This window comes from Mastigoproctus giganteus, chromosome 11, assembly GCF_048544385.1.
Source record: "Mastigoproctus giganteus isolate SK-2022 chromosome 11, ASM4854438v1, whole genome shotgun sequence".
NCBI classification, from domain to species: domain Eukaryota; kingdom Metazoa; phylum Arthropoda; class Arachnida; order Uropygi; family Thelyphonidae; genus Mastigoproctus; species Mastigoproctus giganteus.
In genome coordinates, this window is record NC_143585.1 from 170,681,749 (window position 1) to 170,700,856 (window position 19,108).

Sequence of the window (19,108 nt, forward strand, 5' to 3'; positions counted from 1 at the left end):
AAATATTCATTAATTCACATATAAATTAAACTTTAAAACTGTTTTTTAACTTCTTTTAAGAGACCTTATTCGGTTTATTACCATGTTCACGAGAAGTACAAAAGTGATTCGTGAATGATATCCCCCCCCCTTGTTTTATATAAAATTAATGACACCTGATAACGAGATTATTTATATAAACCAATGTATGAATTACTATTCATGCATGCGCGTAAGCGTCCATGAGTCCGAAATATTATAAGGTCTGCGTATATTAATAGAGTCAACATTTAATCTCATTTCTAATGTTTTGGCATTTAATAATTTAAAATATTCCTGCTGTTTATTAAGAACCTTTGATTCATTAAAAAGGAACACATGTCCATCAGTGATTGCACAAAACGCAAGCTCGGAGGCACCCGTCCTACCTGCCCTAACTGATGCCACATGCTGCTGTATCCTTAACGAAAGTAAATTTTGGGTCGAGCTATTCAATATAAGTAGAATTGCACCCACCACAAGAAATATTGTAAACAATATTGTGAGCTTCCATGGTAGGAACTACATATGTCCTATATCAAGATAGCATGGAGCTTACTCATGAGCTGCGAAATAATCTTAAATTCAGTGTTCTTAAATATGTTAATAAATTGTCTATACCAATGCTGTATATATGGAACTTTAATAAAATGTTTGTGATCCGCCCTGTCATTTGTTGTACCCGTCTCCAATTTATATTGTGCCTGTTGACTAATCTGCATAATGGTACCTAATGAATAACCCCTATTTAAAAATCTTTTTGTCAGTTCCATGAGCTCATCTACTAAGGATTCTTGAGTAGAGCTGTATCTATATGCATTATGAAACTGATTAAAAATAATGCCCCATTTATATGTAAAAGAGTGGTACCTCGAATGGTGCAAAAATTTCCCAGTATTCGTTGGCGTCCTATAAATTTAAAAAAATATGTTTTCATATTTTTATAATTTTACTTTAACCATGATTAAAGTAAAATTTAGAAAATTTATGGATTTGCGATGCAGGATTTCCATTTCTAGAGTGAACATAAGTCTAGTATGAATGTTATTAAATGTATCCAGAACCTTCTGTACTATATATTTATTAGTAATTATTATTACTAATTATTATTATTATTTATTATTATTATTTATTATTATTAGTAATTTTAAATTATTAATTGCCAAAACATTAGAAATGAGATTAAATGTTGACTCTATTAATATTAATATATGCAGACCTTATAATATTTTGGACTCGTGTACGATTACGCGCATGCATGAATAGTAATTCATACACTGGTTTATATAAATAATCTCGTTGTCAGGTGTCATTAATTTTATATAAAACAGAGGGGATATCATTCGCAAATCACTTTTGTTTGTTTGTTGTTTGGTTTTTAGGAGCATTAGCAACTAAGGCCATATTGCTCCAGCAATATGCGGTGGTCATTCCCTGACCTTTCCGCATCCTCCGTATTTGGTGGTGACGGTCTCGAACCCCGGTCTAATCAAGAAGCGTGTGCTACGCACTGTTGCTCCTTCCCACCTGGCTACTGAGGCGCCAATCACTTTTGTACTTCTTGTGAACACGGTAAGTAACAAACCGAATAAGGTAGTCTCTTAAAAGAAGTTAAAAAACGGTTTTAAAGTTTAATTTATGTGTGAATTAATGGATATTTATTTGTTTCATTGTTTTTAGATTTTTGGGACAATTGTTTTTCAATTCTCATGGTGGCTTGTGATGTTGGTTGGTTTTTTGGGGGTTGGTGGCTGCTGTCTTTCCATAATTCTTTTCGATTCCCTTGACGTGATGTGAGAGTTGAAAGGCATGATTATTTTAATTAATAGCTATTTTAATTTGATTTATTTATGACTATGCACAGGGGTTAGTTCATATTATAATCATTTGCAATTGAGTGTTGAGAGATTAACAGTCCTACTAAAAAGGTATGAGCTTTTCACCTATAATTTAAGATTATTATAATAATATGACTTACTGGGCTTCATAATCCCTTTTGATTTGAATTAGTGATACATATGTACTGTAAGAAAAAGAATACATGTACATGTATGTATATAATTACATACTGTAATTGTTTTTATGGCAAAGATAAAGAAAGTCCACACAACAAGTACGGCAAATTTAGGAATGGTTTACCGGTGGAACTGGTTTGCTGTGGTGGCATTTGTATTGTTGCTCGCTCGGTAAACAGATGGTGGGTGTTATCGGTCAGGAGTAAAAATTGAACCTCATGGGAGCTTGAACCCCTCTCGAAGTGGTTTGCTGTGGCGGCATTTGTATTGTTGCTCGCTTGGTAAACAGATGGTGGGTGTTATCGGTCAGGAGTAAAAATTGAACCTCATGGGAGCTTGAACCCCTCTCGAAGTGAAAGGGGTAGCCTAACCTTTTTTTCTATAGAATCATGGGTGTACTAGAGGATAATTTGTTTATTATTACTGTTTTTATTTATTTATTTTTTTTTTTAAAGACACTCACATGCGCAGAACATATTTTACAATGACAGAACTTTCCACTTTTTTTACTCCATTCGTGATTCAATTAGTTTAAAATAATTATTGCACTTAAAACAGTACAATTTCGGTCTTATTAATTTACATTTCATCAAAAAATGAAGGAAGTTAAAGCAACGTTTCATTTTTCCCCACAAATTTCCTCCAACTTTAAAAGATTCATTGCTAATATTATCTATATGCCATTCATTTTGAAACGAATTATGCACCATTCTTTATTCATTAATACACAACATAATGCCAACCAATGATTAAAACGATGTTATCATCTGTTCTGTTCATGCACCAATCAGTACATCGTTTGTCATGCCAATCTGTCAATCAGTATATCGTTCTCGACTTTTACTACAGACCGATAACATCCACCATCTGTTTACCAAGCAAGCAACACTACAAGTGCAGTAGAGCAAAGTATACTGTACTTCCACGGCTATACTTTGCCAAAATTTTCCGTGTTGTTGTGTGGGTTTTCTTTATCTTAGCCTGTGTTTACTTACTTACATATTATTGTACTGTACGTGCATCATTGTAATTACAGCATCGCGCTTTAGAAAAAAGTCTTTCAAAGTCTTCTGTTTTAAAGAAGTTCCTAGTTTGTTTGCTGCAATGTTTCTCAGGCATCTCAACAACAGTAGATCGGCGGGCATACTCTCATTATGCTGTTCGATGTATCACAAAATGCGATCGTGGTCTCAATCGCATTTAGGCCTTCCATATGCGAAATTTTTGAGCCTTCTCCTGGACATACATCATCCTCATCTTCACTCTCTTGTTTTCGCTCAATGACTAAATTTATAATCATGTCATCGGTCATCTCCTATTGCTCATCCTCATGCATTCAGTCTTGAATGTCTTCTGCCATAATAAGTTCTGAATTTGGAAGATCTTTTACTAGCTCTATAAGCGGAAGATTATCTTCATTATCATCTTCTCCCTCAGTTTCACTGAGAATTTTTTTCCAGGACTTCACGAGAGTTGATGTTTTTACTTCTTCCCATGATTCTGCCTGCCAGTAAATAATATCTTTCACTTTTATATTTTTAAGGCTTTCAGCAACAGTTCCGTCATTTTCGAGATCTTCCAGGAGTTGTTTTAAAAGTCGTCATCTGTAAACGGATTTCAAAGTCTCCAGGACACTTTGATCTAGTGGCTGGATTAGAGACATTACATTAGGAGGCAAAAAAAAGAGTTTTAATGTCACCAGAGACTAGTTCAGTTTCATTTAGATGAGATGGTGCATTGTCTGGAAGCAACAATTCTTTTTCTGAGAGTTTCTTTTCTGCCAAAAATTTCTTTGTTGCAGGAACGAAGTCTTCATGGAACCATTTTTACAACAAACATGAATCCATCCACACATTTGATTGGATAGCATACTTACAAAGAAGACTTTCCACATGTATGCATGTTTGAAAGCTCTTGGTTTCTTAGCCTTTCCAATAAGTAGCAACTTATGCCTGTGACTTCCTGAAGCATTTGAACATGCCAACACTGTCAGTCCCTCCTTACTATGTTCATACCTGGGCACTGCTTTTTATTCTTGTGATGTGAGCATTTTGGTCGGAAGCATTCGATAATTTAAACCTGTTTCGTCACAGTTGTAAACTTGATCCACACTTAAACCTTCTTCCTCTATGACTTCTGCCAACTTTTTGGTAAAAGACTGCACTTCTTCCTGACAAGCAGATAATTTTTCGCCAGCGATGTTCAGCTGTCTTACTCCATACCGCTTTTTCCATCTATCTAACCCTCCCACGCTAGCCGTAAATTCTTCATCACCATCACAAACTTTTTCTGAAATTGTAGAGCCTTTGCTTGTAGAATCGGTCCAGAATTTGGGCTTCCTTTTTGTCTCATTTGCGTGAGCCACAAAAAAGTGCTTTAGATGTTTGTTCAAACTCTCCCTTTTTCATTGTTTTTCTTCTCATGTGCTCATCACTTTTCTCAGATGATCTTTGTGAATGCCATTTTTCAATATTCTGTTGATTTGTCACACAATCTCCTACAGTCACTTCATATACATTTAGTATTTAGTATTTAATATTAGTAATGGCCACATGGTGCAAGAAACCTATGGCTTATGCTGCACCAGCCAAAAAAAAAAAAAAAAAACGAATAAAACAAAGATAAAAAAAAATAATAATAATAATTAATAAAAGAAAAGGAAATTAAACCTATCATTAGGAAATTAGACCTGAAGGTACTATCCAGATGACCTTTGAATTTCCCCAAACTTTCAGCCTCTACCACCCATGTAGGCAACTTATTCCAGTAATTTATAACTCGCTGGCTAAAATAAAACTTCCTGCAGTCCAGTCTAAACATTTCCCCCCGTAACTTGAATTTATGTCCCCTAGTTCTAGCATAATTTATAATCTTGAAAATTTCGTCCTCATTCATTTTACTGATGCCTCTCAGAGCCTTAAACACCTCAATCAAACCTCCTCTAAGGTGTCTAGTTTCCAAACTCTGCAACCCACATATTTGAAGTCTTTCTTCATAAGGACGCCCCTTCGCCGATCTCACCAGGCGAGTTACCTGTCTTTGCACCCTTTCAAGAAGCTTGATGTCTTTCTTTAGGTGCGGTCTCCATACTTGAACACAGTATTCCAAGTGTGGTCTAGCAAAAGCCTTATATAATGGGATTATCACATCCCTATCTCTACTTGCAAAAGTTCGATAGTTCATCGATAGGACACCATGGGCCTTCCTTGCAACCTGTATCATTCTGACCCTTTCCTCCAGTACTGGGTTTAGTTGAACTCCACAAAGTGAATTAGTTATTTTGGAATTACTGTTTCCCAGGTGTAATACCTTACTTTGTTGGATTAAAGCATAGCTGCCATTTTTCTGACCATTCCTGAAGTCTATCTAGGTCTCTCTGAAGAAGCTCAGCTTGACAGTGATCATTAACTATGCTACCAATTTTAACATCATCTGCAAATTTAGACATCACGCCCTCTATCCCTTCATCAATGTCGTTTATGAAAATTAAAAACAACAGTGGTCCTAATACTGATCCTTGGGGAACCCAACTTCTTACATCAACCCAATCTGAGGAATATCCATTTATCACAACCCTCTGCCTCCTGCACTGAAGCCATCCTGCTATCCATCTAAGGATTTTCCCAGTGATTCCAACCTATTCCAGCTTATAAAGCAACCGCTCATGTGGGACTGAGTCAAAAGCTTTGCTGAAATCTAAATAAACAAATGTCGAAATTATTACCTAAATCCAGCTCGTGAGTGACCCTTTCAAAATAGTGAACCACATTTGTTAGACATTATTTTCCCTTTACAAAATCATGCTTAGTATCCTTGAGAATTTCAATTCTATCCAATGATAATGAATTTCACCCTTGATCATTGCCTCCATGATTTTCCCTACCACTGAAGTCAGACTGACAGGTCGATAATTTCCCACTTCACTCTTAGAGCCACCCTTATGTATGGGAGATACATTGGCACTTTTCCAATCCAATGGAATCTCCCCAGAATCCAGTGATGCTTTCATAATTAACCTCAGTAGTTCAATGCACTCACTTGCCACCTCCCTTAAGATTATAGGGTATATTCCATCAACTCCAGGAGACTCAAAAGTTTTTTCATTAAATAATCTTGCGAAATTTCAATATCATTAATTACATATTTTTCAACTACGGTCCCACAATTTCCCATTGCCACAAAAGGTTTTTCATTTGTAAATATCGATGCAAAATAACTGTTGCATTCATCTGCAACGGCAGCTGGTGTATTTAACACTATCCCCTTTCCCTTAACTAAAGGTCCGATCTGGTTTGTCCTGCTCTTCTTGGCATTTATAAATGTGAAGTATTCCTTATTCCCCCTCTTTGCTCTGTTTGCTAGTGCTTTCTCATAAACTGCCTTTGCCTGTCGAACCTGTTCTGTGGCTCTATTACAGATCATCTTGTAGCTGTTATAGGCTTCAGTACTTTTTATTGCTCTGTAACCTTTCTATGCCACCTTTTTCTGCTCAAGTATTGTGTCAACTTCACTATTCATCCAACTTGGAACCCACCTTGTGGAGTATTTTTTTAATGGTAAATACACATTCAAGGCATCTGTAATTAATATTTTAAAGGCATACCACATTTCGATTGTATTCATGGTCCTTGAGGTTGTCACAGACATTCTCTCAGATATGCCAGACAAGCTGTACTTGCTATCTGGGAGTCTAAAACGCTGATGGAACTGATATTTGGGTGACACTCAAGTCAAGTGGACCCAATTTCGGCGAAGTCCGGACGGTCTGTGACAGCCAAATCCTCTGCTTGCACCTTCACGATGGTGGGACTGTTAGTAATCCTGGGTATAACCTCCATGCACAAGTACATGGTGGGTGACCACCCAGGTGTGAATCAACGTAAGCAGGGGTCGAGGTGTGGCGCCCACACCACATGGAGGAATGCCGCCCCTCTATGTTACCAGGTAGTACTAGGTGGTACATGACTGTCATCAACCGGTGAAATACCACCACTTTGCTTATTGGAGGCTTGAAATGGTGGAACCCATGTTTAGTCTCCAGAGCTAAGTTCCGGTCAACCTTTCCCTATCTCTTCCATCATGCAGTATGATTGATGACTTTTGAGGTTATGATGAACGTCGTGGCGAGATCCAGTATTCCTTACATTTCGAGGGTACAGCTCTAAAACGGTGTTTGCAGGCCGGCCGCTAGTTAGTACACCGGACTGAACCTATTGGTAACTCTCTAGGAAGCTTCCGGAACAGCTAGTGTATAATCTTGCTGCCTCTACTCTGCCAGATAGTGACTGGAGGGAGTCCGAGTAGTGTGTATGCGGGGAGCATTGTCGAGGCCACGTTATGTCAAGGATCTGGGTATATTCTTACCACATGTACACCATATCCAAAAATTTCATTACTTCATACAGCATGTCCTACCTACTTTTTCTTACTATTGAATACACCATGAATAGTCACACTAATAGAGTAAGCTTATCTGCAAAAAGATCTAAACCTCCCAAGGACTTCCTAATTCATTTCACAAATATACGTGGTCTCAATTCTAATCTCAACGATGTCCATTTCCACTTGCAGTCTGCCAAACCCCATGTACTTTTTCTGACAGAATCTCAGTTATCGGTTGATTCATCTACTGCTCATCTCAGATGCCCAAATTATTTGCTGTATGATCCCTTTTGCCTCAAAGGTGGTACTTGTGCATATGTCCGTTCTGATATTCCCTGTCAGAGACTTGGCAATTTGGAATCTCCTCTCTTTGATCTTCTCTGGCTTAAAATCTCTCTACCTCATTGCGTCAAATTCATCTGTTGTCTCTACCGTTCTCCCAACTCCACTAATCACTTGGAGCTCTTTGACTTCCTCTCTTTGCAACTTGACTTTCTCCAGTCCAACTTTCCTAACAGTGAAGTAATTTTCCTTGGTGATTTTAATATTCACAACTCCAGATGGCTTCCGTTTTCTAGTCACACCGACCCAGCAGGTCAGATGCTGAGGCTTTTGCAATTACTAATGACCTAGCACAGATTGTTCATTTACCTACAAGAATACCGGACAATCCTAATCATACAGCCAATACGCTTGATCTTTTTCTCACAAACAACCCTTCTAAGTACACGGTCGAAGTGAGAGGTCCTTTAGGCACTTCAGATCACAACTTGGTGATTGTGTCTTCTCCAATGGAACCTTTATCTCATGGCTATTCCCAACCACGTGTTGTTTGGCATTACAAGAATACAAAATGGGATGACCTGCGAGACTTCTTTTCTTCTTTTCCTTGGTCGGATTACTGTTTCAAAACTTCTGATGTCAACGTTTGCTCAGATCGTGTCAGTGAAATTATTCTTGCAGGAATGGAATCCTTTATCCCACACTCCACTTTAAAATCTCGTCCTTTATCTAAACCTTGGTTTTCCAATAAATGTGCTAAGGCTCTCCAAGAGAAGAATGTTGCATATCGTAATTGGCTTGTTTCTAATTCTTCAGTTTCATTTTCTGCCTACACCAAAGCTCGCAACAGTTGTAAAGCAGATATTAACCAGTCCAAACTAGAGTTTGAACAGGCTAAGAGTAGAAAACTTGCTTCTTGCCCTAATGGTAGCCGAGCATTCTGGTCTCTTGCCAAAGCTATTGGCCGCAACTTTTGCCCATCTTTGCTCCCACCTCTGTCCAAACCAGATGGTTCTGTTGCCACTTCAGCCAAGGATAAAGCTGACCTGCTAGCATCCCATTTTTCTTCAAGCTCATGTATTAATGATCTTGGTAAAACACCTCCCACCATTCCCAACACGCTCCATTCAATGCCTCCTGTGGTCTTCCGTCAAAAGGATATCAGAAGGATTTTGATGAATCTTGATGCTAAGAAAGCTCCAGGTCCTGATGGTATTTCTCCATTTGTTCTCAAAACCTGTGCTCCTGAACTTACTCCTATTCTTTGCCGCCTTTTTTCACTTTCTTATTCCAAAGGTGTTTTTCCTTCTGCTTGGAAATTTGCTCATATCCAGCCAGTTCTTAAAAAGGGTGACAAATCCCTCCCATCCAATTATCGTCCCATTGCAATTACTTCTACTCTTTCTAAAGTAATGGAGAAATCAATTAACTGCCAACTCTTAAACTACCTAGAAACCTTCCGTCTGATCAACGATCACCAGTATGGATTCCGTCAGTGTCGATCCACTGGAGATATTCTGGCTTATGTTACCCATTTATGGACTAATTCAATGGAAAGGTTCGGTGAAACACAAGTAGTTGCTCTTGACATCTCAAAGGCTTTTGATCGTGTTTGGCACAAAGGTCTTCTAAACAAGCTTCCATCTTATGGTTTGCCAACTGTTTTTAGTAATTGGTTATCCAGTTTTCTCTCTGATCGTTCACTGAGGGTGATGGTAGATGGCTCTCTGTCTTCTAACTTCTCCACTAATGCCAGTGTCCCCCAAGGTACAGTTCTTTCCCCCACTCTTTTCCTCTTGTATATCAATGACCTTCTTCTATTGACTGAAAATCCTATCCATAGTTTTGCCGATGATAGCACATTGCATTCAACTTTCCATTTTGAGAAACCTTGTCCTGCTCAATCAGCTTCAACTTCTCGAAAATCTGCTACCAATTCCTTAAATGCTGATCTTCAGGTAATTCTCCAGTGGGGCAAAGACAACTTAGTTGATTTCAACCCTTCTAAAACTCAATCTTGTCTTATATCTCGCAAAAAGGATTCTTCTGCTCCTATACTTATCTTTAGTGACACTCCGATTTCTAGGCAAAATGATATATCTCTTTTGGGGATTACCCTGACTTCTAATCTCTCTTGGCACAAGCACATTACAAATATTGCTTCCTCTGCATCTAAAAAACTTGGTTTTCTCTTTCGCTCTCGGCGTTACTTTTCTTCCAAACAGCTGCCCACTCTGTATAAATCGCAAATTCGCCCTGCCATGGAATATTGTTCCCATATCTGGGGTGGTGCCCCCAAAACCTCTCTCCGGCTTCTTGATTCCATTCAGAAGAGGGCAGTTAGGTTAATTAATGATTCATCTCTAACAGAGTCTCTCCACTCGCCTTTCATAGACGCACCGTTTCTGCTGCATGCCTCTTCTACAGATACTTCCATGGGCACTGTTCTTCTGAATTGGCTTCTATAATTCCTGCTCTCTCTTTCAAAACAGTCCGAACACATACCGCCACCAGCCAACATCCATTTACTGTCCAACTTCAAAACACAGAACCAACTTTTCATCTTCCTCATTTATTCATTCAACTGCCGTTTTCTGGAACAACCTTCCTTTATAGTTGAACTTCTGTAGATTGAAAATTACAATCTACAGAAGTTCAACTCCAACGTCAACAAATATCTTCTTTCGTCTTCTTAACCTCAAACCCAAGCACGGTACTAAGTACTATAGGTTCTAATACCTCTCGTGTTTGGGGTTCACATAAAAAAAAAAAAAAAAATTCATTTTCTGTGCGATATCTACCCAGTTAATAGAGGCCATGTAGTACCTTAAGGTATTGTAATTTCCTTTTCTGAAATTAAAACCCATTCCTTTGCCTTTTACTGCTGCTACCTCTCTCATCATCATCCACTGTAGAACTCCGTGATCACTTCCTGCTACTGGTTCCTCTACTGTCAGCCCTGTTATGTCATCTGATTCATGGGTGATGATGAGGTCTAGGATATTCTTTTCTCTAGTACTTTCCCTGACATGTTGATACAAATAACAGTCATCTAGTTGATTTAAAAATTTTGTTCCCCTTGGCGAGTTTCCTTCCCATTTACTCCAATCAATTAGAGGCAAATTGAAATCACCCATAATAAGACATTGATGCTTACTTACCCATTCCATTTGCATGTAGAGGCTTTCATCATAATCTTATCAATTACCTGGTCTGTAGATTACTCCAGCTCGCATTATACCTTTGTTTCCAACTATTTCACACCATGTGAAACGTCTCAATCCAGGAAAGCTATCTTTGCACTCAGGCTGCTTCTGATAAGAAGGATTACTCCACCATCCCTTCTGTCTACCTTATCCTTCCTAAATACCTTATACAAGCCATACTGAAACTCATCATCCCCAATTTCCGGGTGGCACCACGTCTCCATAAGCTCTATTATGTCCGCGTTACTTGTTTTAACCAGCAGTTCGAATTTGCTCATTTTATTGACAACACTTCTAACATTACTATATAAACAATTAAGACTTACTGTTCTTGTATATTTAACAACCCTAACACAACCCTTGAAGTTTTTAGGCTCTCTTCCCTGGCGCATTAGCTACCTGCTCACTTGAAACGTTTCTGCCCCCAGAACATCTAGATAATATGTCCAGTTGGGGTAACAGATATGAACTCTTGCTCTCTAGCCAGCTTTTTAATTGTTTCGCCCTTGTCTACTCATTTGATGGCATCAAACTTAGTCTCTAATGAAATCACGACACGTTTCCATTTTACACTCATCATACATAAAATAAAAATAAAGAAGCTACATGGAACTGATAAACTAGTGGTAGGCCTGACGTAGCCGAGTGGTCAGGAGCCAGAGTGCATAGCATGCATTCTTTGAGTGGACTGGGGTTCAAGCCTGTGACTACGAAATATGATAAATATTTGTATTGACAATTTATTATAAATTATACTGACTTGGTTGTCATGCCACAGTATAAACAGAAAATTTCATTTTTTTTTTTTTTTTTTTTTAGTCCCAAGCGAAATCACCTGAACAAGATGTCAAACTGAACTCGACAGATAAAACCATTGAAGTTTTGTGGCAAGTGGATGGAGGGGCGCAGTGGGAGATGAGTCATCAAAATTCCATTAATCAGTACAGCACAGTCTGTTCTCATCACAATCTTACTCATCATACATACAAACACAAAACTCTTTAAGGCCTTTAGCCTCTTAGCCTCTTAGCCTTAAGGCCTCTTAGCCTTTATAGCCTCATTATAGCCAAAGTAGCTTATGCGCCATAAAACCCCCACAACAACAACAACAACAATTAGCCTTTATGTAAAAATTGAGCTAAGAGCTAGCTCGGATAACATGGAACCTTGGAAAATCAAGTCTCAGATAATAGGGACTCTACCGTATTTAAACTCCTTTGGAAGAAAAGTTTTCAGTTTAGCTGCAACAAATAATACTGTTCACTGAATGAAAAAATTTTGTCCAAAATTAAGATTCCAGGAAAATTGAAAATAGTTTATTCATCAGACCAAATTATGCCAGATAGTTTTAATGCTGAAGAATACAACTCTGTAACACCCGAAACACTTTATTCTCTGGAGACTTCAGGTTTATCTCTGCATAAACTACTTTTAAAAGTAGTTTATGCAATTGTTATGGTTTTAAGAAACTTAGATATAAAAAATGGAATTTGTAATGGTACAAGACTATATGTAGTGGAAATAAGGAAGAAATGCTTAGTTTGTGAACACGACAGGTGACAGAGCTAGATCAAAAGGATGTATTCCACGGATTCATATGTATTCAAACGAAGAGGAATATAACTTCATTTTTCAACAAGCACAGTTTCCTGTGGTATTTCCTTTTAGTATGACAATAAACAAAAGTCAAGGTCAAACATTTTCTAAGGTTGGAGCTTAACATCATGTTTTTCGCATGGACGTTGCATTAAGTAGTGTGAAGGCAGCTAAAAATCTTTGTATTAACGGAAAACAAATTAAAAAACAATAAAAAACAAAAAAATTGGACAAGAAATGTTGTTTGTAATCAAATATATAAATGATGGTTTTGTTATTAATTTGTTTTTAGATAATAAAATAATATAATATAATTTTTGTACATCTGTTGATTATTAAAAGTGGGAGGGTGGGGGGTTCCCCCCACAAAAAAAATTAAATATAAAAAGGTATAATTCAGGTTCGTCTGACACAAGTCAGAGGGGAGCAAGGTGACCTTCTGACTTGTATGATAAAATTAATAATTTAATTATATTGAAATTGTAATAGCATTATTCCTGATATATATTTAAGGTAAACATATTTAGTAATGCATATCTCCTTTTATTTCAGAGGCAGTTAAATAGCAGAATATCAGCTTGGGAAAGACTGCAAAAAGAAACAGATTTAGGAATGTTAACTGGTCTGTTATGGAACTGGTTGGAAAATTTAAAGGTAAGATTTAAAAATAAAATAAAATAAATTCAATAGTATGTATTTGATTTTATTGTATGAGTGATATTGGTATGCATAACAAATTGCAATTTCACCCACTGATTACTAACCCTAAGAATTCTCGAGAATCACATTGGCTATTTGCACCCACACACACACACACACACACACACACACTGCATGAAATGTGCACAAGGACTCTATAGAAGTGACCACCATATCCTGGTTAAACACAATTATTGCAGCTCTTAAATTCTTTTCACTAACACTTACCATATTGAATGTTACACATAGGTGTGGAGGCCTCATTTTAGGAAGGATATAGAGCCACTGAAACAAGCACAGAGAAGGGCAATGACATTGGTGAGAGTACCAAAGGGTTGCTCTTACCAAGAAAGGCTTAAGTTCTGCAAATTGCAGTGTCTGGAGATTAGGCACCTGAGAGGTGATCTGATTGATTTGTATAAGGCCTTGAATGGTTTGAGCAAGCTCAGTGCTGATTGGATTTTTCCTCTTGCCCAGATTCTGCACCTGCAGGGGCATAAATTAAAATTGAGGAAAGAAAATTGCAGAATAGATGTGCAGAAACTTTCCTTTAGCCAGCATGTGGTTGATTGCTGGAACAAATTTCCATCTGTCATTGTGGAACTTGATAGCTTAAATAAATTCAAGGAAGAACTGGACAAACTTTTGGAGCAAATGGATGGGTGAAATGGGAAGGGTTTTTTATGGCTGATGTATAAGTTTGCTTTCTTGCATCATATTCCTGTTGTAATGCTAAATTCCATACATTATAGATCCCTTGTCAGCATCAATAATGCTATCCTCAACGAAGGCAAATATTTCTTAGTTGAGGATAGCATTACCCCCAAGACCGAATGCGCTGGTCTCACAGGAACTAGTAGTTGTTGGTGACTCTATTGTCAGGGAAACGGGGAACATGCTTTGTAAAAAGGATATGTGAAACAGCACGAGGGTATGTCTGCCAGGGGCAAAGGTTGATGACGTTGTAGAGCAGATATCATCTTTTAAGGGCAAAAAAGGTGATATAGTTGTACACATTGGCACTAATGACATTAAGAGTAGGAGACCAGAAGAATTACTTAACAAGTACAGGTCACTGATGAAAAAAAGCCGTGAATTAGGGTTGAATTTGAAACTGTCTGCAATTCTCCCCAGACACGATAGGAGGAGTATATGATGAGAGCCCTGTCGATCAATTCGGCCCTGGAAAGATTGTGCAAGGTTCAAGGGGTAGAATTTTTTTCAGCCTGGTCTGTACTTGTTAACAGGAGAGACTGCTTCTACAGGGATGGGATACACTTAAATAGAAAAGGTGCAAGAATATTTGCTGATGCTATTGAGTCAGTGTTAGGTGTGTCGGAAAACTGCTAGCTTGGAGGGATACAAGGACTAATAGATTAACAGTAGCCACTGGCAGAGGTGAAAGTGATTCTTACACTGCTTCTACTGGAATGAGCAGCAGCCTGGAAAACAAGATGCAGGATATTTCAGAGACTGTTGGGAGTCATTGCGGTACAAGTAAACACATGAGTTGTGTTAGGGTAGCTAAGAATAAGAACAGGTGCATGTATACTTGTGTGTACACCAATGCTAGGAGTTTGGTAAATAAATTTGATGAATTTGAGGTATTGCTCAGAACAATAAAGGCAGATATTGTTCTGATATCAGAGACGTGGTGTCACACAGATATAAGGAATGCAGAGCTGGAATTTGGGAAGTACAATGTGTACCGAAAGGATAGACAGGATAGGAAGGGAGGAGGGGCTATTAGTTAAGAAACACATAAAATCCAAGGAAGTGAAGCCAGTTGACATCGCTGGACAGTGCAGTGTCGAGTCAGTTTGGTGTGACATAAGCATTGGGAGATCAAAATTGAGAGTAGGAGTGTGCTATAGGCCTAATGACTCTGATGAGTATAATAAGAAACTGTACAGGGAAATAGAATGGGCCAGTAAATTAGAGATTCTTATAATGGGGGATTTTCATTTCCCAGATATTGACTGGAATTTGTGGGTTGTCACTCGCACACTAGCAAGGCTTTTCTGGATTTCTTGGATGATTGTTTTCTACATCAGCATGTTTGGGAGGCAACTAGAGGGAGTAATACTCTTGATCTGATTATCAGCAGTGATTCTTCATGAATTAAGAATCTTCAGATAAAGGAACCACTAGGTGGCAGTGATCACAGTGTGCTGAAGTGGGATTTACTCAAAGAGGTAACTGCCATCAGAGATAAAGGGAAGGGTTTTTGCTTTCATAGAGGCGACTACGATGGTCTGAGACAGTATTTAAATTCTATACAGTGGGACAAACTGATGATGTTACCAACAGCAAATTCAAAATGGGAAAACATTCAAAGAACTTATCTTTGAAGCTACTAGGCTTTACATACCAACAAAGAAATATTGTTCAAGGTTTAGGCCTAAATGGATGTCAGATGAACGAACTAATGAGACATATGGCAGAGAAGAAAAATGCATGGGATACAAATAAATTAACATGTGACACTGAAGCCTATGATAGATATATGCTGGTCTGTAACCAAGTTACAAAGGAGGTTAGGCAGATGGAGGCAGATTACGAGAAATCTTTGGCAAAGGATGCAAAGAAAAACAGCAAAGAGTACTTTACTTATGTAAACTCTAGAAGGAAGAGGATGAATCAGATTGGTCCACTTGATATCGATGGTTCAACTGTTGATGATCCTGCTCAGGTAGCTAACAAACTAAATGAATATTTTGCATCGACATTCACACATGAGGAATTATTCAGCAAGGAGAATGCCAAAGGTGTATTCAACTCTGGCGGTAAGCTAGATAATCTTGTAATAACTGAGAGTAAAGTGGAGGAGAAATTGTTGAAGATAAACACAAGAAAGGCACCTGGGGTGGATGGGCTCTATCCAGTTATATTAAAGGAGGCAGCAAAGGATGTAAGCAAACCCTTAGCCATAATTATGAGAGCTTCCTTTTACTCAGGGGAGGTACCCATAGACTGGAGATGTGCCAATGTGACCCCAATTCACAAAGGAGGATCAAAGGCTTACACAAGTAATTATAGACCTGTGAGTTTAACTTCTGTTCCAGGAAAATTAATGGAGGCACTGGTTAAAGAAGCACTGCAGGATCATCTAGACAAGACTTCAGTTATAGTTCGGACACAACATGGTTTTGTTAAGGGAAAGTCTTGCCTGACCAATTTGATTGGATACTATGATGCAGTCACAAAAGAACTGGATTCAGGGAATAACTTTGATATTATATATTTGGATCTTAGAAAGGCTTTTGATACTGTTGCACATGTAAAACTGCTGTACAAATTGGAGCATTGTGGCATTGGAGGCAAATTGCTGCTATGGATAAAGGGATGGTTGAGGGGGAGAAGACAGAGAGTGGTAATCAATGGACTCTGCTCATTGTGGACTAATGTTATTAGTGGAGTCCCTCAGGGTTCAGTGTTGGGTCCATTATTGTTTTCTGTGTTTATAAATGATATTGATGATTGTATATCAAGCTTAATGTCCAAGTTTGCAGATGATACAAATGAAGTTTAACATTGACAAATGTAAAGTACCACATATGGGAAACAGCAACCCCAGAGCAATGTATCAAAATCTGTGGTACTACACTGACAGTGGTAGAGAATGAAGAGGACCTGGGGGTAATTGTTCAGGCAGATATGAAGTTCTCTGAGCAGTGCAGACGGACTGCAAGAGTAGCTCATGGTGTCTTGTCAATGATATACAGGAATTTTTCTAGCAGGGATAAGGAGGTGATTATTCCCTTGTATAAGGCAAAGGTCAGGCCACACCTTGAGTACTGTATACAGGTCTGGAGGCCTCATTTTAAGAAGGATGAGAGCTGCTGGAATGAGTACAGAGAAGGGCAACAAGATTAGTGAATGGAACAAAGGGTTGCTCTTACAAAGAAAGGTTTAAGTTTTGCAAATTGCAGTGTCTGGAGACTAGGCACCGGCGAGGTGATCTGATAGAGGTGTATAAAGCCTTGAATGATTTGAGCATGCTCAATGCCAATGGGAGTTTTCCTCTTGCTCAGAATAATCACATGAGAGGGCATAAATTCGGATTGAGGAAAGACAGATGTAGGATAGATGTGCGGAAATTTGCCTTTAACCAGCGGGTAATTGGTTGGTGGAACAGACTTCCATCTGTTGTTGTGGAAGTTGATAGCGCTCCTAATGTTTGTCTAGTTCTTCCTTCCTTGAATTTATTTAAGCTATCAACTTCCACAACAACAGGTGGAAGTTTATTCCAGCAATCAACTAACCTTTGGCTGAAGGCAAATTTCTGTTCATCTATTCTGCAACCATACTTCTTAAATTTTAATTTAGGTCCCCTCATGTGCATAGTCTGAGCAAGAGAATCCCTCAGCATTGAATTTGCCTCAAACCATCAAAGCCTTTAACGCTTCAATTAGATCATTTCACAAGTGCCTAGTCTCTCCAGATGCTGATATCTGTAAGCCTTGCTTAGTAAGTGCACCCAGTTGTTCTCCTCAGCAGTCTCATTTACAGTAGCTCTACGATCTTCCTAAAATGTAACTAAGAGTAGAAACAGGGCGCATGTGCAATTGTGTGTACACCAATGCTAGGGGTATAGTTAATAAATTTGATGAGCTTGAAGTGCTAGTCAAGACATCAAAGGCAGATATTGTTGGGACATCAGAGATGTGGTGTCACACAGATATAAGCAGTGCAGAATTGGAATTTGGGGAGTACGATGTGTACAGAAAGGATAGACAGGACAGGAAAGGAGGAGGGGTTATGCTGTTAGTTAAGGAACCATAAAATCTAAGAAAGTGCATCCAATTGATGTTGGTGGACAATGCAATGTTGAGTCTGTTTGGTGTGACACGAGCACTGGGAAATAAAAAATGAGAGGAGGTGTGTGTTATAGGCCTACTAAATCTGATGAGTATAATGAGCAGTTGTGCAGAGAAATAGAGTGGGCCAGTAAATCAGAGTGTCTTATAATGGGGGATTTTAATTTTCCAGAGATTGACTGGAATTTATGGGTTGGTCACTCACACACTAGCAAGGCTTTTATGGATTTATTGGATGATTGTTTTCTACATCAGCACATTCAGGAGGTAATTAGAGGGAGTAATACTCTTGATCTGTTTATCAGTAGTGATTCTTCATGCATTAAGAATCTGCAGATAAAGGAACCACTAGGTGGCAGTGATCACAGTGTGCTAAAGTGTGATTTACTCAATTGAGTTTACTACCCATTTATAAAGCCCAGTAACCCGGAAAGTGCAAATTGTTTTTATCATTTTTTGGCAGTGACCTCCAGAAATGTGCTTCAGTAAAATGTGAGCTCGGGGGGGAGTGATAATTGTGAGTTTTCACCTTAATCCTGTGAAGTTCTTTTCAGAAAATTCATTTCGAATGTTATCATGGTGCCGACTAAGAGAATAAGTGATAGTGGTACTAGTAAATCTATCAAGAAAAGGAAAGCGATCAAGTTGGATCAGAAAAATTAAACTAATAAGGATGTATGAAAATGGCCAAACATCAAGTATCACATGGAATTTGTCAGTGGTGAACACAGTAAAGGGGAAAGACAGAATACGAGAAGCGGTCAACACCAATGAAGGCAACTATAATAATAACCTACGAAATACATATCAGTTTTTACAGTTCAATAATATGTGTTTTTTTTTCCTTTTATGTTTTCTTTTCTTATGTATCACTCCATCTACTTTACTGCTGTCCCCAGATAAAGTTTTTAATTGAACTAATTAAAAATATATATATTTTTCTTCAATCTTCTGAGGATATTATGTGCTTTTTGTAATTTTGGCATATCAGGGATATAGCAGCAATATTTTATTAGTCATTCCAGAGTTATGCAAATCTCGACTTACGTAAAAAGTCCTGGAATGTATCTCTTACGTATGTCGGGACTTA

The 19,108-nt window shown here is 38.2% G+C and overlaps 1 protein-coding gene across 1 annotated transcript in view; it reads left to right on the top strand.

The window, feature by feature from the left end:
• Positions 1-19,108, top strand: part of LOC150078572 (protein tyrosine phosphatase domain-containing protein 1-like) — a 274,976-nt gene that overhangs the window by 231,157 nt on the left and 24,711 nt on the right. The window contains exon 15 of the mRNA XM_090384615.1: positions 13,052-13,153. Coding sequence (XP_090240741.1) covers positions 13,052-13,153 — 102 coding nt within the window. The remainder of the gene's footprint in view (positions 1-13,051; positions 13,154-19,108) is intronic.